Genomic DNA, 21,926 nt, shown 5'->3' on the forward strand with positions numbered 1-21,926 from the left:
ATGTTCCTTTGTGGTTTTCACTTTGATTCAGGGAAGAGGGCAGCTACATCCTTTTCTCCGTTATAAGGAAAATAATAAGGCAGTAAATATATTTTCAGAGCAAAGCAAAACATAATATCTCTAAGTCTTCAGCAGCCACAAGAAAAAAGAGAATGTTTTATTCACTATACGAGTGGCATTCTACTTTTGATTTTACACTATTAGGTTTGATTAAAACATTTTTTTTCTCCATTTAGCTGTTGATTGAATTTCAAACAGAAAATGCTGCCTCTAGATGAGAGACTGAAAATTTAAGTGAAACTTTGTGCTATTTTTGAAATAAAATTTCCCTGTTATCAAAAGTTAATATCATGGGCTTTCTATTTTTACCTTTTTCAGAACATTCAACATTCTTTTACCTGAAGTCGTTTGTTACATTTAGTAGCAAATTAAAACACTATTTTTCAGAGACTTCACTATGTCTAAAACATTTCTGCCTGCCTCTGAATCTGGGAACAATTTCCCTGTTCCAGAATGCAACTCACCAGTCATTGCCATGCTGGTGTTGTGAGTATTTGCTGAAAGTAAATTAACACCCATGCCCATAGCCCAGGCAGAGTGAAACTCGATTGCAGTCAGAAAGGGCAGGACATTCATCCAAGCTGTTGGGAAGAGCACGGTGTCCACCTGCATCTTGTTCACCAGGACCACGGCAGGCTCAAAGAAAAGGATGTCAAAGCAAGTGAAAATGCCAAACTTCCCAAAAGGAGTCTCAAAGGTGACAGCTTCTGGCTCTTTTGGATAATTAAACTGAGTTTCACCTCTAAACAGATTGTACTGCAGGGGAAGAAAATGGCATATTAGAAACTGAAAATAAGGCAAGATTATGAACAGCTTTTGCATCTGAGACAGGCTTTAATGCAGAACTGGGAGTGGAGGTAAATGAGCTGGCTGGCCCAGCTGGTTTGTATCCATCCAGCTGACCCTTGCCCCCAAAAAATGGGGTGTCTGTGCCCCACCTACCTCCTGACAGCAAAGCCCATCCAGTATTAGCTATACTCCAAGACCAAGGGCCAAGATGTCCCCTGCAAAAGCACTGTCTAGGTTGGCTATGAATGTATCAAGGAAAAGCTAATGTTTACTGAGTATAGAAAATTCTGTCACTCTTTTCTTACCATTTACTGTCATAAATGTAGCCCTTAAGTGTTTGGCAGCTGGCAAGCACTCTGCAGCTGCAGTGCTCCTGGGAATAATTTGCCTGACTGGTCAAGCGATTACTTAGTTTTCCTTCTGGCCATAAGATCATCAAATCATCCTGGACTGGTTGTCACTTTATAATAATGTAAAATTACTGTATAAACCATCTGAAATCGGTGCCAGAGAGCTGAAAAATTAATTGATCATAAATTAGAGGTTGATGCTGAAGCATTTCCTTGCCTTATGGTACCGAGCCACCAGTTTCCCCTGCGTGTCAAAGACGACATCCGTATTGTAGTGGTAGCGACCATCGCTGGGGCAGCTGGGATTGCTGGAGTCACACGGCTTCTTGTCCCCAATATTTGCAACCACATAGATGGAGTTATTTCTGGCCATGCAGCTGAGTCGTTCCTGCACTGGTGCTGGACCAAATCTATTGCATTTTTAGTGAAGGAAAAAAAAGTATTTTAGAATTTTAAGTGCCCCATGTGAAAGTAATGCATTCAGAATTACTACTCCATTAACTGCACATCCTCAGATGCTGAAAAAGCAAAAGATCAAATCAAAAGTTTTGTTCATTTTCTTCTCTGTTCATAGCATCATTTTAAACTGCCAGTCTCTTTTATCTTAAAAAAAGGCTTCTCTGTGTTCTTCTTTCCTGTATCCTTTAAAATGTTATTTTCTGTGTAGATAGAATTCCCAGCTAACATGCATACAAAGATGTGAAGAGCTTCACAAAGCAAAGACGAGAATAAATCAATACAGAGACATAAATCTTAAATAGCTTAAAAAGCAAATTATCAAGCAGCTCTAAGCCCTGATTCAGAAGAAAATTTTAGCCTTTTTTAATAATTGTTGTCTATATGCCTTTACTAAAAAGTAGGCACAGAATTTACAGAGCTGAGGACTTCTGAAATCTAGCTTCATAAGGCCTCAGAAGAGAACATGAAAGCTTAGCTTAGACATGAACTCAGTCTTTTCATTGTCCCAAGCTGACACACATTGGGACCACCTCTGGATGGAACACAGCAGATGTGCAAGAGGCTGGATTTCCAAAAGATATTTCTTTCAGATCTAGATTAATATTTTATGCCATTTGGTTTAGAAATCACTCAGCCACCTGAACTGAGGACTGAATCAGCTTGTCTGATCTATGCAACTACATAATAAAATAGCTTCTACTTAGAGAAGGTTTTCACAAATGATCTGAATCAATAAAGTTGTGCATGTTTTTAAAATAATTATTTTGCCTAAAACATCCTCATTTTTATCCTTTTGCAAGTAAAACTGTCTCAATGCTTTTACCGGACATATTCCCATTACCACTTAATTCTCTTTGATGCATCTCATGTCTACAGTATTTGTGAATTTTTATAGATTAAAGAATTAGCAGTTCTTAGTAATTTAATGTGAGCTGCTCAGAAGTCCATGAGATAAAAGGTTGAAATCACCAAAACCCCTGCAGAAGGAATCACCTTGAGGGGTCTGTGCAGGGAATCCAATTCACCACCGGATCAGGGATATCCTCCAGGTAGGGGTAGATGGATTCTCTTGTGAATCGCCAGCCATAGATGCCATCTTCAGGGGTCACAATGATGTGGGCACCCTGTCACAACAGGCTCCGTTTGAAGGGCACCCATCAACAGACAAGCAGGAGGGTCAGCAGGAGCAGAAAACACTGATGGACAACCCTCACGGTAGCCCTCGTACCTGCCGGGCAGCTTCCCTGATGGCCCCTTCCAAGACATCCATGTTTTTGTTCATCAGGGCCAAAGCCTCGCTGGGAGGAACGGGCTCCTCGGTGGGATGTGGCAGGGTGACGGCGTGCTCGTAGACGGCTGCCAGGAAGGTGTCGGAGGCAAGGGCCTGAAGGGCTGTGAGTGCAAACACCACAGCAGGCAGGAGAGCCTGGGAAGGGAGCATGGCTGCAGCCTCCCAGCTCCTGGATCGGTATGGGGAATATAAACTAGAGAGAAAGAGGAGGAGTAAAGACTAATATGTTTGCTTTGGCAATTGCTTTCTGTTGACTAATCTAAGAAGATTTTTGCCAAAAAGTCTAAAAAACTTTCCTAGGAATTTGATCTTGTTTCCAGTAGGAAAGGTTTTAAATAAAAGTAGAACAAAAGGCTAAGAAAGCTTGTCAGAAGCCATGTTAACCTACAAGGGGTTCATTGGATGGAGCACTTGCACATTTCATTTGCACATCCCTCTCCACGCTTTTAAACCCATCTTGGGGAAAGCCTAGACTCCCCTGGTTAGGATACACTACTCCATATCACCTTACTGCACATGGCTGCCACCAGGGAAAACTTCAACCACAGCTGAAGACAGACCACCTGTGTGGGGTACAGCTCTCTTGCTCCAGAGTGCAGATAATTCAGCAATGTTTATGAGACATGGTCCTGCCATACCTCCTGCTTTTGTCCAATGGCTTATTGCAGTTCAAGTAGGTGCCTTGAGAGTGTCCTCCCCACTGGGCTCACACTGCAGTACAAACTACCCCTTGAATTGTGCTGACCTCTCTGCCTAGAGCTAACAGACTGGCTTGTTTTGTGAGAAAGAATTTGACAACACAATTTCTTCTTTACTATGGCCCTTTCAAAAGGAAATTTTTGTACAATAAGCAGCTTGAAATTATTCATGGAAAGCACCATTTTTTCTCATGGAAATAAATGTTTAACATAGTATTTTGGAAATAGAATATTGCTACTATAGTTTTAGATGATCCCTAGAAAAACCTTAGTTAACCTGTGGTACTTTTGTGAAGGTGAAGGAACATAACCTGACTTGTCATTTACCATTTAGAAGAAATTTTTTAAAAAACCCTTCTTTCTCCTTGCAAAATCTTCCTCTTCACTACATCGTGCCACCCAAAAGAATGATTCTTCTCCACCAGCACCAAGGCCTCTTCAGGAGAAGCCAACACTTCATCAACTCTATGATTCTAAAATGTCATCGTGCTCACAGACGGCTGCAACATCTGTGTTCAGAGCACAGGCCTCCAGAGCAGACAGCACCAAAAGCACAGCACAGGCACAAGTTTTAGGAAGCCCCATGTCTGGAGCCTGGAATTCACCCAAGAGGAGGTGGCAGGCAGGCAAAGGCAGTGGGCTTTAAAAAGAGGAAGTCTTGCACAAAAGCTGAGAATTCCCCAGAGTGGCTAAAAGATGACACCCATGTAATCACCCTGTCCGGAAAGACTCAGCATCAAAGGCAAGAGAGCTGCCAGCATTGAGCAATTCTGCCTCACAGCAACAGCGGGGAAATCACTGAGAAGCCACCACTGTGCTGCAGCTGAAAAAACACTTTACTTACCAGATACACAAAAAAAATCAGGCATAGTATTGCTGTAGTAACAGTTTAAGGCAAGCCTGAGTCCCAGACGGAAAACTTTGGAAAATCTCAGCAGAGACCAGCATGGACACATTCCTGCCCAAACTCAAAGGCATGAGGTGCTGGGAGAGGTAGGCCCCAGCATGGGTAATACCTGTGCCACCCCAACTCAGCACAGCACAGGAGTAGCAGGGACTTTGGGGGCTGCTGCATATCCTAGGGGGGAGCTGTGGGGAAGGCTGGTTGTCTGAGCAGAACCATCAGCACATTCACCACTCAATAACGAAGCCCCAAAGATCTCTGGTCCCTAAAGGTCTCTGGACCTCTGGAAGACCATCGTGAATAGGACACACAATTTCAAGATTTTGCCTATTGCAATGTGCTTTCTTATATCCACAGATCACTCCGACAGAAATCTTGAAGCTAAAGCTGCATGTGCACAAAAATCACTTGTATCTGGCCCCCAAGTTTCTTACCTTCTTTGGTTCTGACTCAGCAGTCAGGTAACGAAAGGTTTTTTTCTGCACTACCCTCGAAGAAGTGTTTATTGTTATTGGTGGTTACACGCTTGTTTTTTATACAGAGGGAGTTGGTATGTGGGTGACGGGTGGACTTGCATAGGATTACTTTCTGTATGCTTGACTCACTTCTCACAATAACACATTTCACAATGATAAGTGTTATGCAATCTCTCCAGCAAAAAGAATTCAGTGTCATTATGGTTTCTGCCAGTCTTTTGTAGGAAAATACTCAACAAACCTTAACCAAACCACAATGGCTTGAACAAAATCCTGGATTCAAGATACTCACCACATTCAGGGTTGGGATCCTACTCCACCCATACACACATTCCATTATCCAGAGGGCTGGTATCAGCAGTGAACAAACCTGAAGAAGCCACCTTTCAGCTTTGAGACTGGCCACACACTCCTGCTGAATCCTTTCTGCAAGATGAGACCTTCCCAGGTGTCATAACTTCCCTTAAATCCAGATCCTTTCTTTGGGAGACAGTTGTGGTATCACCCACCTGATTCCCTGGGGACAAGTACAGTGTCTACACTGAGTTTGTACCCATGGGAAGAGAAGTGGGTAAACCCTTGCTCGACTGAGATCAGTCTGTGGTCACACAGTAACTGACTCAAACAGTGAACAATGTTTTAAGACAGTGCGGCTTTAGCAGCAATAATGTTGAGCTTCCATGAGTCAGAGCACATTATCTGGGGCTTTTGATAAACATGTCATTATGTGAGACATGTCACTGTTATGTCACATGTGAGCATCTATTTACATTTGGAAACAAAAAAGGTCACACGGCGCACAGCAGTGGTAATCAGTGCTGGAGTTTGGAGAATATTTGCCCTCCCAGTGTCTCACCAGATCCAGAACATGGAAATGAGAACCTTGAGAGCATCATGGTAAAAATCTTTCATGGGTAAAACAATGGCTAGATGACACTAATTTGGGTGGAAGTGTTAATCTGTGTGAGGGCAGGAAGGGTCTATAGAGAGCGCTGGACAGACTCGACCAGTGGACTAAGGACAATTGCAGGAGGTTCAAGAAGGTAAGGTGCCAGGTCCTACACTTGGGTCACAGCAGCTCCAGGAAGTGCTACAGGCTGGGGGAGGAGTGGCTCAAGAGCTGTTTGGCAGAAATGGACTTGGGAGTGCTGGCTGACAGCTGGCTCAGTTTGAGCCAGTAGTTTGCCCAGATGGCCAAGAAGGTCAATGGCATCTGGGCCTGTATCAAGAGCAGTGTGGCCAGCAGGACAAGGGAAGTGATCATCCACTGTACTTAGCACTGGGGAAGCTGCACCTTGAGTGCTGTGTTTCTTTCTGGAATTCTCACTTTAACAAGGGCATTGAGGTGCTGGAGCCTGTCCAGAGAAGGGCAACAAGGCTCCTGAAAGGTCTAGAAAACATGCATTATGAGGAACAGCTGAGGGAGCTGGATTTGTTTAGTCTGGAGAAGAGGAAGCTCACTAGAGACCTCATCACTCTCTACAACTCTCTAAGAGGAGTTTGCAGTGAGGTGAGGGCCAGTGTCTCCTGCTGTGCCTGCAATGAGAGGACTAGAGGTAATGGCCTTAAACTGGGACAGAGAAGATTCAGATTAGATATTAGAAATTTTTTTTTCACTGTACAGGTGGTCAGGCATTGGAATAAGTTGTGCAGGGAAGTGGTTGAGCCCCAGAGATGTTTAAGAGGGGTCTGGATATGGCACTGCAAGATGTTTTAGTGGTTTAGGGGTTACAGTGGCAATGCCAAGTTTACAGCTGGACTGGATATCTCAAAGGTCTCTTCCAACCCTGAAGATTCTATGCTTCTATGGTGAGACCAGCAATGGGAGCAATGTGGGGAAAAGGAAGGAGAAATTACATAAACAGAGGTCTCTGACCATTCTTAAGGACACAGCCACAGAACATGCACATCTTTATAGACTGTTGTGCTGAAAGAAGGTCTGTAAGGTCCAGCAGCATCAACAAAACACAGGTCATTGGGGAGAAGAAAAAGCAAAAATGTGAACAGTGCCATCTCACTGGGACTAGATGGTCTGAAACAGAACTATAAATCCCCAAATTCCTACAGAAAATTCATCTACAGGGCAGCACCACCCACCATTAGCAAGAAGGAGCAAAGGGAAAAGCTTATTTCACATTCATTGGTGTTACATGACCAGAAAGAAACAGAGAAGATGGGAGGGAGGAGCTGCTATGAGATACCAGGTCACTCAGTGACTTGTTTACTGGTTACAGTAAAAATTCTGCCACTGAATAGCATCCAGTGTAGTCAGGAGGTGTCATCAAGCTGTTTTTCAGAACTGACAACCAGAATAATTTGAGGTTTCAATTCCAAGTTTTATTTCAACAGAGGTTTCATACAAATAATGATTCAAATCATGTTCTGACCAAAAAGTGGTGGCACGTTTTGTTTCAGGAGGAGCTTTTTGACTGGAGTCCTTGTTCAGCTTCCATGATGCACTCCGTTGCCCTTTCCTACATGATAGGCACCAATATAAATGTATATAATGTAAAGGATATACAACCAAAGCAACACAAATAGGGGGAAAAAAAGGTCTAATTGTGGTAAAGGAGCAGACTGGCATTAAGTCAGCACAAGCCATATTCCAGAGACAAGAAATATTGAGCATGTGTATAGACCTGCCAGAAATCACATCTTTCACTGCTTTATTTACTGGTCCCATAATAATCTGCAATGAAAAAATATGCAATGCTGTTTTAATAAGAATGTGTAGTCTGGACTACAATTCAGGCTTTCTGAGGATTAGAAAAATAAAAACCCAACAAACAGAGAAAAACAACTGCTGTATTGAACCAATAAAATATTAGTAATCTTGACATAGAAATAGATTCTTCTCAATAAATGGCAGTAAAACCACAATATTTCCACATTATTGCTAAACAAAACACATTGATGAGTTTTTGCAACTGGAAATGAGAAAAATAATTGGGATGGTTGTTGTAGATGATGCTGTATCCCATCTGGGCACAAGAATAACATTGTAGAGCTTTAATTATGGAAATAACATGGGGAGGCATGTTGGTTGTAGGTCTTGTTTCAGATGATCCCTTTTATACAACCACCCAAAAAGCATCACAGTAATGACTAATTTAGTTGGTTTTTTTCTTACTTATCAAGCATCCATCATTCAGGACATGAATGAAAAATGTGAAACAAGGAGTTTCTTAGAGGAGTACCCATATGAACACACAAAGAGCTCAGAAAATTGTAACAAAATAGAAGGTAGACCACACCATATCACTCACTGAAAGTAGTGATTTCATTAAAATTTTTTTAACAGGTCTGATTAATCACTATAAGCAGTTTCACTGTGGCTGCTTTGAGACAGTTTATTCCATTGCAGTCCTGCAGAGGACTTAGCAGGACAAAGTTCCAGGCGTCTTAAAAACTTCTTTATTCTAGTATCTTCATATTTCTCACTTCCTGTGCTATGTCTCAGTATGTGCAGCTTGCTTCTGAGTTTCTCTAGACCACAGAAACTGCATTAACATCTCACTGTACTTAGATGTCATGCACCCAACAGGCCAGCAACAGAACTGTCCCTTGAGTTTATCCCGGTGTCTCTCCCAGTCACCTCCGTTTAGCTGGGCATCACTTTCCAACAGCCTTCCACCAGAAAATATTAATATGGATAGAATTTTTCCTCTGAAATAAGGCATGTAAGAAACTCATTGCCTGTCTCTCGCTAGCCTGAAGCAAAAGAGCAGGCGAGTTCACCAGGTGCAGTTGCATGCCTGCTCCTCTGCACACCTTTCTGTACACAGGAACCAGCTGTGCATTGCGAGGCCTTCACTTTTAATCTTCAACTGATTTCAAATCCATTTGTTGCTATGACATTTTCCATTCTTTGCCTTTCTAGTATTTGCAGTATTCTCGTTTGAAAAAGGCTACCTGAGCAGTGGGAATCAGAATAGGCCGTCTGCTTTCAGCTACAGCAGACTGTCACTGTAGAGCTGGTTCAGAAAATACAGACCTGCAGATGAATGCAGCTGCCACAGAGCTCTCTAACAGAGTAGTGCTGAGGGTTTCAATCATTAGGAACTTTGATTTTTATCTGGTGATGTTCATCTCTAAGTACTTCTCTACACACATTCCCAGATCCAGCATGCTCATTCAGTAGCCTTAAACACAAGCCTTTTAAAGGCTGCAGTGGAGATCTCGGTGATACTTGAACTAATGTAGCTTGGAAGCCTTCCTCCCTCTTCTCCTCACTTGTTTACCAAACGAAATATAGGCTGAGTCCCATTAAGCACAATCAGACATCAATGTGAAGGAGGAAGTAGCAAATGCTCCTCTGTTTAGCAACAGCGAGGACATGAGCCAGCAAGGTGACTGCCCTGCCAGGGCTGAGCAGAAATATTCCCAAGTGCAGTGCTAGGGGATAGCCCCGCAGAATTCCAGTCCCGCTGCCGGCACAAGGTGCAGTGCAGTTATCCCTGTTTGCCTCGGTGCCAGCAGGCACCGCTCCCTATTTGGACAGATTTGGTATAAACAACGTTACTTCAAACCTGCAGAACAAACAACAGAAATCTTAGGTGGGAAACACAAAGGACTGACGTGCTCCTGAGAAATTGCTTGTTTTGAGCATTTTTGACACAATCAATTATCAACACTTCTGTGCTAGGGAGATCTTCCCCATCATAAAAATGTGGCCAGCAAGATTAAAGTAGACTCCTCCAACTGTGAGTTAGGCCATGATATGATAACACACTGCAGTGTGCTGAGCCAAATAACTGTTTTTTGAAGGAACATATTTTCAAGACTTGTTTTCCTTTTCAAAGGAAGTTAGACTTTTCAAAGGTTCTTGTTTACAAAAGTAGCTGTTCAGAGGTGGGGTGGGAACAGTGTTGTGGAAATGCCTGCTAATACTCAAACTAAAATTTCAAATAATTAAAAACTGTGTTTTATTGCGGTACAACCCACTGAATCCTACACCACTAAAGTCAGAGGAATTTATTTTCAAGTGTTTCCAGTGTTTCAATTGTTCACAGGCCAAGCCTATGCCAACCAAATCTATCATATAAAAATACATACACAACAGTCCAGCAGAGTATTGATTTTTGCTGTAACATCAAGTCAATAAATCAAAGTGCAGTAACTATGCCATTAGATAAGGCAAGTTGGGGAATAGAATGCCATTTTAATTCTGAATATTACTATTAATTACCATTATTTGTGATTATTTAGCATTACAGAAATAAGCAGATGAAAGCTTGAAGGATCTGCAGTGAAATCATGCTGAGGCTTGATCCGTGGATGGACGGTCCTTTTCATACCATCTCCCAAAGAGTGTTACACTCAAAACTGGCTTTGATGAAGTATTCCGATTTATCAGACGTCCGTCAGCTAGCACCTGGTTATGGAAAAGTAAAATAAGCAGGAGCAGCATCAAAGCAGTACTATGGCAAACACAAAATCATATATTCAGTGATGTTGATCTAGTCAAAAGAGCTCCAATCTCAATTGGGGCTAGCAGGAAGCCTGAAGAAAACTACATTTCTGTCTTGAGGGAGATCTTGTTCTAGAGGATTTGGGGGAACAGGGCAGAAGAGAATTGGCAAGGTGGACTGACTGTATGAATAGAGCCAGGAAAATCAGGCAGAAATAAAGCTGCCTTGAACTCAAGGCTCTGGTAACAACTAAGTTGCTCTTGTGGCGGCTTTTTGACCACTGATGTCTGACAAATCACAAAGCTGTCCCTTACCTCGAACTCCCCGGGGGCCAGCTGCACTCCGCTGTACAACACTTCTGGGAAGACGTAGCTGGTGCCAAACGTGCCGCTGAGGGAGAACATCTCAAACTTGGTCTGAGCCGTCTCCACGGGCTGCCCACATGTGCTCAGGTTTGTGCTGGGGCACTTGAGCAGAGTGCAGATCTGTGGGGAGGAGGAGACAATAATGTATTTAGCAAGGTGGTAACACTGGTGCCTTGAGTCATCAAAGCCAATGTGTGTCAGAGCAGGTGATAGTCACAGGATCTTTTTCATAATTCTTGGGCAACTCCTTTTCAGTCATAGCTTATTTTTTTACCCCTTGATCTGATTGGGTGTATTCCAGACATGCGTTACCTTAGTCTAATAATTTTATAAATAAATTGTTTTTGACATAAGTGCAGCCAAAACACCGTATTTCATCTCTGAAGCCCAATCCTGTCCCTTCCACTAATTCTTTCAATCGTCAGTTGTCTTATTTGAAGGTTTTTTTCCTACAGGTCTTAGTAAGATGAGTTTGTGAATGGAAATTTTAGGCAAATGAAACAAAGTCTTACACATAGGTACATTGTACAAGTGCACATCTGGGTCCTCTTACTACTAACTGTACATGTTGCTAATGGTACTTAGATGGCCTGGTAGTCCATGGGAAGTCTGAATTTGATGTTCCCTGTCCAAATCCTGGTTAATATAGGCCAAGGAGATGAAGTTAGCATCTTTTGTTACAGTTTTGTGTTAGTAGTTGCAGCACATAAAGTAAAGCAGGAATCATAATGTTGTTTCCCTTTTGTCACGAGAGTTAATTATCCAGCTGATCAATGTTTATGGGCTTCATGAGGAAATATGAAATAGGGTTAGTACTCCACTGATTCAGGAATGATTTGAAGGATATTTTCTATTTTTCCTGATAGGTGATGGATTATTTCTACACGTCTGATATTGGGGGATAGAAGCATATTTGCAAAAAATCAGAAGTATTATTCATCAGCAAATATGGTATTGTGCTGAAATGCAAATAAGCAGAGAAATAAGGAATATGTTCTGAGGAAATGAAAATAATATCGAGGGAAAAAGAGTAGAAATTTCTGTATTCTCTAGAACTTTCAATTCTGGCAGAGACTATCTGGCAACTTCCACAACCACTGAAATAAATTTTACAACCAAGCTCACCAAGAACTGAATTCATTCAAGTTACCTTCCTAGTATTAGATGAGCTGTTTGCTGGGTAACACCTCCCCTCATATCCTGGAGTCTGTACCAGCTGGTACAAAATGGTGATGCTGACAGACAGAAGTAACTAAAAAAAGTATAATCTGCTGGCACAATAACTTAATTATGAAGGCAAATTATGTTTTCAAATATGGCTTTAAGCAAATTCAACCAGGATGTAACTCACTGGCTTTCCAAATATTTGATTAAAACAGAGGAAGGGAAGATATTTCCACTAAAAGTCATAAGCCATTTAAGTAAGCTTCATTGCTATAATTTGGATAATGACCAAAAAATAACATCTCTGCGACCCTAACTTATCAGAGCATCTCATAAACTATGATCAACAGATTTTTAACAGCAGCTCTTTGATGAAAATACAGTGAGACCACATCTGGAGTACTGTGCCCAGGCTCCTCTTTCTTTCCAGCACAAGAAAGAAAAGGAGCTACTGGAGAGTGTTTAGCTGAGCCCACAAAGATGATTAGGAATGAGGAGCTTCTCTCTTAAGAGGAGAGACTGTGGGTGCTAGGCCTGTTAAGCCTAGAGAAGACTGAGAGGGGTCTCATCAATACATAGAAATATCTCAAAGGTGTGTGCCAAGAAGATGGTGCCAGGCTCTTTTCAGTGTGCCCAGCAACAGGATGAAGAGCAATGGCATAAAAAACGCAAGAAGTTTCACCTCAACATGAGGAAGAACTTTTTTACATTTAGGGGGGCAGAGCATCAGAACAGGCTGCCCAGGGAGGTCTTGGATACTCCCTCTCTGGAGACACTCAAAAGCTACCCAGATGTATTTCTGTGTATTCTGCTCTAGGTGACCTTGCCTTGGCAAGGGGATTGGACTATGTGATCTTCAGATGTCCCTTTCAATACTAACTGTTCTGTGATTCTGTGATACAGAGGAGATTCAGAACACTTACTGCAGATATTCACAGAAAAGAACCTAAATTTAGCCAATATTGCACACCCCCAAAATAATGAGTGCACTCTGGGCATTTAGAAGAGGTTTAAAGACCTCTCTACTGCATTTGTTGGATTTGAAGGCAAATAGGCTTGGAAGTTTTAGCAACTTCTCTCTATTACTACCAAAAGGTGCACTAGGACTCCAGCATAGAAGAGAGTCATTGTCTTCTCTTTTTCCACCACAGAGCTGAAGGTTTCTCCCTGTAAATAAGCTTCCTAAAGTAAATAACCTCCTCCAAAGAATTACCTGCAGATAGTACTGTCCTTCAAAAACATGAAGGCCATCAAAAGCACCCAGCACATAAACTTCATCATCTCTTTTCTCTGCCATCTTGTAGCTCAAGTGACAGCAGAGTTCTTTTTGGCAGACAGTGAGATTCCCCCCGGGCTTAGTGAGCTCCGTGAAAGTAAAGGGGTCTTCAAAGATGATTCCTGTGAATTCATGACCATTCTGTGAGAATCTTTCAACACTCAAAGCATATGAGTTCCAGCTGACAGCAGGTGGGGAGGCAGGAGAAAGACGAGGGTGTGCATCTAGTTCAGCAACAAGGAGGTGACCATCTTCAGTTTTCATGTTGTAGGAGTATGTTCTGGCTCCAGCTGGTGCATAAATGCCACTTCCTGAGGACAGCACAATAGTCAGTCCAAAAAGAATTTAAAAAATCATGTTGTCCATCTAATTGTCTCTACTGATAGCTTATCCACTATTCTACACAGATTACAGTAATTTTAGTCTCATCAAAGGTGACCATTAGCAATTCAGTACACAGGACTCATGCTTTGGCAAAGAATAGCATTTATTCCCTTAGATAAGGTCTGCTCACTGTGGCTAAAGGCAGAGGATGTTTGGTTTTTTATGTTATGATTTTATTTATGGCCTCCTCAGTTCTCTTTTCCCCTGCGTGCAATAGAGCTGATAATTCCTTTTTTCTCAGCTGATTTATGTGAAAGGACCAGCTACTGATTGAGACAATCCAAAACACAACACAGGCAAGTGTCACAGGCCTGTCCATGAACAGAAGGAGACAGCAATTGTCCAGCCCCCTTTACAATGGCTGCAAACTCCTCCCCTCATGGGGGATTCACATCTGACCAGCACCAAGCAACAGAGGGAAATCAAAAGTCTGTCACACCCATCACTGCAAAAGCCTGTCAGGCATTTCAAATGAAAAGTCCCAAAACAATACTGTGGTTGCACAGCTCAGTGAAGATACTGGTGTAACTGAAATATACTATTCCATAAGCTGAGCTCTAGAAAAAAAAATCAACGCTACATTGTAAAATGGAGGTGTGGAGTTCTTAGCAGAACATATGTTTTTAATGGTTTTCTGTAACCAGTGTTGAATACAACTATAAAAATAAATATCTCATTTGGCAGAATAAATGTAGCCACATATTTGGATTATGAGTATATTTACTATTATATTTAGTTTGGCATTCTATCATAGATTTAGAAGTGGAGAGGAAAAGAGCCTGAGAAACCAAAAAAATTTCTATTCACGTATAAAGGCAGCAACCTACTACTTATTTAGAGCAATTAAAAGAAAAGATAATCCTAAGAAGCTAGGGCAAAGAAAACACTACAAATTTTGTTGTGTCTTTTATGAAATCAATAGGAAGAGGATCCATCAGCTTTAAAATCTGGTGACTAGACTCTTCACCTTCCAGAGAAATACATTATATTCCTCTGCAAAATCACTTTGTAGAATGGGGAATAAGAGATTCGTGGTTATAAAGATTCTTGCACAGAGTGAAAATTAAGTTACCTGTCATTGCCATGCTGGTGTTGTGAGTATTGGCAGCTAAGACATTGACACCCATGCCCATAGCCCAGGCAGAGTGAAACTCAATTGCAGTCAGAAAAGGCAGGACATTCATCCAAGCTGTTGGGAAGAGCACGGTGTCCACCTGCATCTTGCTCACCAGGACAACGGCAGGCTCATAGAAAAGGATGTCAAAGCAAGTGAAAATGCCAAACTTCCCAAAAGGAGTCTCAAAGGTGACAGCTTCTGGCTCTTTTGGATAATTAAACTGATTTTCTCCTAGAAAGAGATTATACTGTAGGGGAAGGAAAACAGAGAAATCAGTTAGAGGCACTTACTAACCATGTGTCTTGGAGTCATTCCCTAAAGCTGTTCAGAATGACTAGAGAATATTTTTGACCTGTGTTGGAAGCCCTCACAGGTGGGAAATCAGGCTAAAATTATATGATCATCGTACCCAAAATATGGAACACATATTACATATTGCCCTGGCATCTAGCTAGGAAAGCAGCCAGCTGCCTTCAGGTCTGTTGGTGTCATCTGCACAAGAATAATCTCTCCACTCCACCCCCTAGTTTATATTTCTGGTGCCCCAAATGCAACTGGAAGAGAAATAGTAATGTAAGAGAAGTATGGGGGATCTGGTGCCAAGAGACAAAATTGGTGACTTTGGTGTGGAGATGCCCAGAAGCACTGAAGTACAGAGCACCAGCATGAAGCACAGGACATTATTTGGGATACTGAGTAGAAAACAAAGGCTGTGCTGATGGGGGAAAGGCAGATGATCTCAGCCAACAGAAAAACTGAAGTTTGTGACATTCTCAGCTTTCCAACATTCTCCTTCTTCCTTCACATACATATTTATTAAGAGTCCTTTATAAATGTCCAGGTGGTCTGAAAGTAAATATGGAGAATATGCCAGAAAAGAAGTTCAAGCTTACTTAGCTTGTAATTTAGCACCTGGGCCATAGCAGGCTGGGAACAGATTTGCATCATCAGTGTTTTCACTCACCCAGTTTGCTCACAAATAGATATCTTAGCATTGTCTCTAAACAACCTGTCATGGTTTGAGAAGGAAGTGAGTTTTTGAGAGGCAGTGATCAAACCAACAGGTGCTTAAATGTGAATATTGGCACCTAGTGTAGCCACTGAGGATATGGATACGCCTCTGAGAACACAGGGGTTAAAAGCAGAGGATTTCCAGGGGAACTCTCTCTTGGTTCCGGGTGGAGAGGACAGACCTCCCCTGCCCAGCTGTGGGCTGGGTGAGGGAAAGCCACGAGGCCTGAGGGAGGTAGGCCAGAGCCTTGGGCAGGGAAGAGGGGTGCAGGCCCTTGCAGGATGGAAGGGTGGAAGAACAGTGAGAGGCATCGGGCAGCTGTCCCCCCCCTTTCTTAGGAGAGAGACTGTGCCTGTGCTTTGGCCACCTTGAAATCTGATATCCTGTGCTGGCAGCACAGCCGAAGGAGAAGGAGAAGGGGGCGATGTGGTGAGAAGATGTAGCCAGTGGCCGGCTGTGGGAGTTCTGGGCAGACAGAGCCCTAGCTTTTAACCCTTTTCTTGGATGATGAAAACCTTACAAATACTGATCCTCCTGGATCTGAAAGGGAAGAGAGGAGGAAATGAAATTGAGGGAAATGGGCAAGTGTGTCGAAGGTTTGAGCAAGCGAAGGATGTTGGAAGACCCTGAGAAGAATCCTAGGTGGGAGGAGATGATGGAATGGCCTATGGCTGGACTCTTTTCTTGCATAGCCATGGACAGACCCACTTTTTTTCCTGTGACGCAGAGACTGCATTTAGGGGGAGGCGATGGCTTGGAGCCAAGAGAGGGCAGTGAAGGAGTGGTGTGAACAGAAATGGAGAGGAAGATCTCTGTTCTCCCACACCCCTCGGCCCCAGGGGGTGAAACTGGGGGGGACTAGTGTCCCGAAACTGGAGAGAACTGTCACTTTTTAGAACTGACCAAAGTATCCTTAAGAAAAGGAACCCTAAAAGCAGTTCTGGTCCATGTACAGTGGTGAGAACACTGGACATGGAAAGAAGAGGTCATGATATGGTACAAGAGGGACTCCTCTCTCCTTGATGAAATGAGAGTTGATTACCTGAAGGGGGGTGATGGACTGAGAATTGAATATCTGAGGAGTGGTACTCTGATTGGAAGTCCAAAGCTGTCTCATTGTACTGGTTTAGAAATTTGAGTGGGGGGAGGAGAAATGGTTTAGAAGGTTTTCATTTTGAATTCTGTGTGTTCATTTTATTATAGTTGTAAGTTAATAAAGTTTTTTCTCCTTTATTCCCAAGTTGAGTCCTGCTTTGCTCTGTTTCTAATCACAGCTCACAGCAGATACCGGGGAGAGTATGTTTTCATGGGGGCACTGGCCTTGCGCCAGCGCTGAACCATGACACAACCAGATGAAATATTGGGGCCAAAGTGCATTAAATAAGCTGACTTCACTCTACCCACACTGGCATGATATCTGGCACATGATTCATAAACAGCTTTGATGGAACTTGCAGGTAGGCACATAATACTGAAAGAGGAACTTCCATTTGGTGCAAATGACCCAATATCCTTATCTCTTTTTACACCCATCTGGCATTTTCACTTGCTTTGCTATGTCCAAATAATTCCCATTGTGCAAAAACTGTGCCAAACAGCATCAGGAAAAAAGGTCCTGCCTCTCTGAAGTCAGGCTGCTCATCCACAATGAAATGGACATGAACATAGAAATCCTGGAACATGAATTGGTAGTCTGGTGAAAAGCTGGCACTGAAAACTGAAGCTGCTCAAGCAGCAGAGTTTACAGTAGTAGTGAGCTAATGAACTGAGGAAGTCAACCAAAACCATATGCCACTAAATTGCACCAAAATGGTCATTTTTCATTCCAGTCTGTTTTGAGAAACATGACAGCAAATGCAAATTTGGCATTGATGTTTCATAGCAAGAGAGATAATCTTTTAAATTATAAAGAAAAACAAAATTAAATGCCAGTGGACAATGACTGGCATCTAATTCTCTTCCCAAACCTAGACATTTTGGAAGTAGGGGAAAATTAATTTCTGTCTCTCCAAGACCACTTTACCTTATGGTACCGAGCCACCAGTTTCCCCTGCGTGTCAAAGACGACATCCGTATTGTAGTGGTAGCGACCGTCGCTGGGGCAGCTGGGATCGCTGGAGTCACACGGCTTCTTGTCCCCAATATTTGCAACCACATAGATGGAGTTATTTCTGGCCATGCAGCTGAGTCGTTCCTGCACTGGTGCTGGACCAAATCTAATGTATTTAGGGAAGGAGAAAAATAAAATTAACAAAACCTGTGCTGTCAGTGGTGTCCATTTCCACAGTACTTGAGGTCACACCAGTGGCATCTCCAACCCTGAAGCCATGGCAGGGTAGGCAGATACACAGAGTTGCTGCAGTGCTTCCTCAGATTGCTTCCTGCACCTTGGGGTAGGCCCTGGAGACCTCCCACTGGCCTCTGCAGGCACATGCCTTCCAGTCCCCTTCAGCACCTGGAACATGCTCTGCAGTAAACAGATCATCCTTGGGCTGGGAAAGGGCAGGAGAGCAATCTCTGGGCAGAGGAAGACACTAGCTTGGTGTCACACAAGCAAATATTTAAGCATTAGGCATACTGACACCTGAAGGCTGCAGCTCTGGGCCCTAAGCACGCTAAGCAGGGTTGAGCTGTGGGATAATGCAGATGATATGGTCAAGGCAATTCAGAATTAATTTCCTCCCACAGACAGGAGCACTTAGACCTGTAACCATGGCATGAAGAGCAGTGGGCTATTAATTTCAAGATATGACAGTCTCCATGTGCCAGAAACTGGCAGCACCTCTGAAGCATCCATACTAGGCTGTAAAGAGAGCAGCCATTCCCCTTTGTAGTGTGGCAATGCCTACAGCTTTGCAAGGTGTGCGTGGGCCACACAAGGAGGACTTCCATGCAAGATACACATACAGCACCAGGAATAAGGCATGCCAGACACTGATGGCAAGTGTTATATTCCCAAAAGCTGCTAGTGAAACCCCTGATTTGGAACAGTGAGGAGGCACTCAGATCACCTCTGCTAAACTTTTGTGATGCACTAGAATAAAGACCTGCTTAGATACACTGCCCCCCACACTCCAGCTTCAATGAAAGACTGTATACTTTAGCTACTTATATCTCAGCAAAAAGTTGCACATCCTGTGCAACTATGAATCTTCTTCATGGAAGAACAGAGTTATTATATCCCCACAGATAAAATAAACTGCTCCTCATCAAGGAGGGGCAGAAAGCCATGGTGAAAAGGGCAGACCAGGGCTGTAATTCCATAGCTGAACACGTATTGCATGCTGTAGGAGTCTAAAGTCCAGTCCTCAGCTATAGCTTAGTTTGTCACTGCTGAAACATGCTGCTTGAATGACAGATCATGTTCTACAGCACAGAGACTCAGAAATTCAGACTTTATCTTACCTTAACTATGGAAAACCAAGATTAAAAGTTCCTGGGTTTTTATCATTTAGAAGTTTGGACTTTAATTACTGACTTCATCACCTCTAATTATCTGCTCAGAGACTACTTCTTGGCTGTCCACAAAAGTGATTTGTGTGCTTTTGTTGCAACATGTCACTTTTAAAAGATAAACAAACCAAAAAATCAAAGAAATACTACTGTTAATAATTTACAGTCAGTTCTATTCAAAATAGTGTGAAAAATTAAAAGCAGAACAAGAAGCAAGATATTCTGGCATCAAAAAAAGAGATTTTCTCAACTTTTAGTAACCCAAATGTTTCTGTATGTTGTTTGAATTTCTCCTTAAAGTGTCTAATCAAAAAAAAAACCCCAAAAAACTTAATGTTACCCTCATCAATTAGTCATGGACATGGTATATATTTAACTACCTTCATACTAAATTTTAATTAAAACTTATGTTAGAGTAAAGAAATAGCAGTCCTTAGTAATTTAATATGAGCTGCTCAGAAGTCCATGAGATAAAAGGTTGAAATCACCAAAACCCCTGCAGAAGGAATCACCTTGAGGGGTCTGTGCAGGGAATCCAATTCACCACCGGATCAGGGATATCCTCCAGGTAGGGGTAGATGGATTCTCTTGTGAATCGCCAGCCATAGATGCCATCTTCAGGGGTCACAATGATGTGGGCACCCTGTCACAACAGGCTCCGTTTAAAGGGCACCCATCAACAGACAAGCAGGAGGGTCAGCAGGAGCAGAAAACACTGATGGACAACCCTCACGGTAGCCCTCGTACCTGCCGGGCAGCTTCCCTGATGGCCCCTTCCAAGACATCCATGTTTTTGTTCATCAGGGCCAAAGCCTCGCTGGGAGGAACGGGCTCCTCGGTGGGATGTGGCAGGGTGACGGCGTGCTCGTAGACGGCTGCCAGGAAGGTGTCGGAGGCAAGGGCCTGAAGGGCTGTGAGTGCAAACACCACAGCAGGCAGGAGAGCCTGGGAAGGGAGCATGGCTGCAGCCACCCAGCTCCTAGAGCTGCAGCCTCCCAGCTCCACTGGACAAACAGTGCAAAAGGAACATGCACAGAAGAGAGAATGGGGACAAAGTTTACTTTGAAAGAGGGAGGAATGAACTGCAGGTGTGTTAAAGCATTACCATGGAACCAAGTGTGAGATATAGGAAAGTATTGCAGTGCACAGTAAGGATGTCACAACTGAACAAACCAAAAATGCTGGGCAATGCCAAGACTAATGGGACTAGTAAAAAAATAAGTCATTAAAATCATATCTAGAAAGAACAGTCCAAATTTTGTTGTTACACTCTTCTCTATCACTGATTACAGCAAGACTTTTTATATCTGTGTGGGCTCAGCTGATACCCAGGTGGATATTACCACTAGTGGAGTTAGTCTTTTGTGAATTTTGATTGGCAAAACTCAGGGTAATAAAAGCTTCTTCATTCTAGTACCTTCATATTTCTCACTTCCTGTGCTATGTCTCAGTATGTGCAGCTTGCTTCTGAGTTTCTCTAGACCACAGAAACTGCATTAACATCTCACTGTACTTAGATGTCATGCACCCAACAGGCCAGCAACAGAACTGTCCCTTGAGTTTATCCCGGTGTCTCTCTCAGTCACCTCCGTTTAGTTGGGCATCACTTTCCAACAGCCTTCCACCAGAAAATATTAATATGGATAGAATTTTTCCTCTGAAATAAGGCATGTAAGAAACTCATTGCCTGTCTCTCGCTAGCCTGAAGCAAAAGAGCAGGCGAGTTCACCAGGTGCAGTTGCATGCCTGCTCCTCTGCACACCTTTCTGTACACAGGAACCAGATGTGCATTGCAAGGCCTTCACTTTAATCTTCAACTGATTTCAAATCCATTTGTTGCTATGACATTTTCCACTCTTTGCCTTTCTAGTATTCGCAGTATTCTCATTTGAAAAAGGCTACCTGAGCAGTGGGAATCAGAATAGGCTGTCTGCTTTCAGCTACAGCAGACTGTCATTGTAGAGCTGGTTCAGAAAATACAGACCTGCAGATGAATACAGCTGCCACAGAGCTCTCTAACAGAGTAGTGCTGAAGGTTTCAATCATTAGGAACTTTGATTTTTATCTGGTGATGTTCATCTCTAAGTACTTCTCTACACACATTCCCAGATCCAGCATGCTCATTCAGTAGCCTTAAACACAAGCCTTTTAAAGGCTGCAGTGGAGATCTCGGTGATACTTGAACTAATGTAGCTTGGAAGCCTTCCTCCCTCTTCTCCTCACTTGTTTACCAAACGAAATATAGGCTGAGTCCCATTAAGGACAAGCAGACATCAGTGTGAAGGAGGAAGTAGCAAATGCTCCCTTGTTTAGCAATAGCGAGGACATGAGCCAGAAAGGTGACTGCCCTGCCAGGGCTGAGCAGAAATATTCCCAAGTGCAGTGCTACGGGAAAGCCCCGCAGAATTCCAGTCCCGCTGCCGGCACAAGGTGCAGTGCAGTTATCCCTGTTTGCCTCGCTACCAGCAGGCACCGCTCCCTATTTCCTGCGGAGCTGGGAGCCCGCCCAGGAGCAAGGAACTGACACCCGGTAAACAAACAAACCCACCGGTAAACAAACCAACCCACCGAATAAAGTGAAGGGAAGTGCAGTGATCCGGGCTCTCCTTGCCCGTGCACAATGGAAGGGGAAACTTCTCTACAGGTCCGCCTACTTTCCACACCTCTCTCCTCCCAATCCACTCTTCCCACCCCTGTACTGCAGCTGTCCCCATGGC

The 21,926-nt window shown here is 43.1% G+C and overlaps 1 protein-coding gene across 5 annotated transcripts in view; it reads right to left on the bottom strand.

Moving 5' to 3' along the window:
• Positions 1–21,926, bottom strand: part of LOC119699435 (pantetheinase-like) — a 28,369-nt gene that overhangs the window by 3,903 nt on the left and 2,540 nt on the right. For 2 of the 5 annotated variants that reach the window (XM_038132928.1, XM_038132930.1), the window contains exons 2-8: positions 19,957–20,213; positions 19,722–19,852; positions 17,780–17,972; positions 14,700–14,991; positions 13,181–13,554; positions 10,753–10,923; positions 7,355–10,401 (exon numbers count right to left, since the gene is read on the bottom strand). In XM_038132928.1, the coding sequence (XP_037988856.1) occupies positions 10,282–10,401; positions 10,753–10,923; positions 13,181–13,554; positions 14,700–14,991; positions 17,780–17,972; positions 19,722–19,852; positions 19,957–20,213 (1,538 nt within the window). In that variant the 3' untranslated portion in view covers positions 7,355–10,281. Of the gene's footprint in view, positions 1–524; positions 817–1,416; positions 1,610–2,651; positions 2,783–2,886; positions 3,143–4,985; positions 5,059–7,354; positions 10,402–10,752; positions 10,924–13,180; positions 13,555–14,699; positions 14,992–17,779; positions 17,973–19,721; positions 19,853–19,956; positions 20,214–21,777; positions 21,883–21,926 lie in introns of those variants that run through there. The other 3 variants (XM_038132931.1, XM_038132932.1, XM_038132929.1) reach the window with 3 other exon arrangements.

Source organism: Motacilla alba, chromosome 3 (genome assembly GCF_015832195.1).
Source record: "Motacilla alba alba isolate MOTALB_02 chromosome 3, Motacilla_alba_V1.0_pri, whole genome shotgun sequence".
Lineage (NCBI taxonomy): Eukaryota > Metazoa > Chordata > Aves > Passeriformes > Motacillidae > Motacilla > Motacilla alba.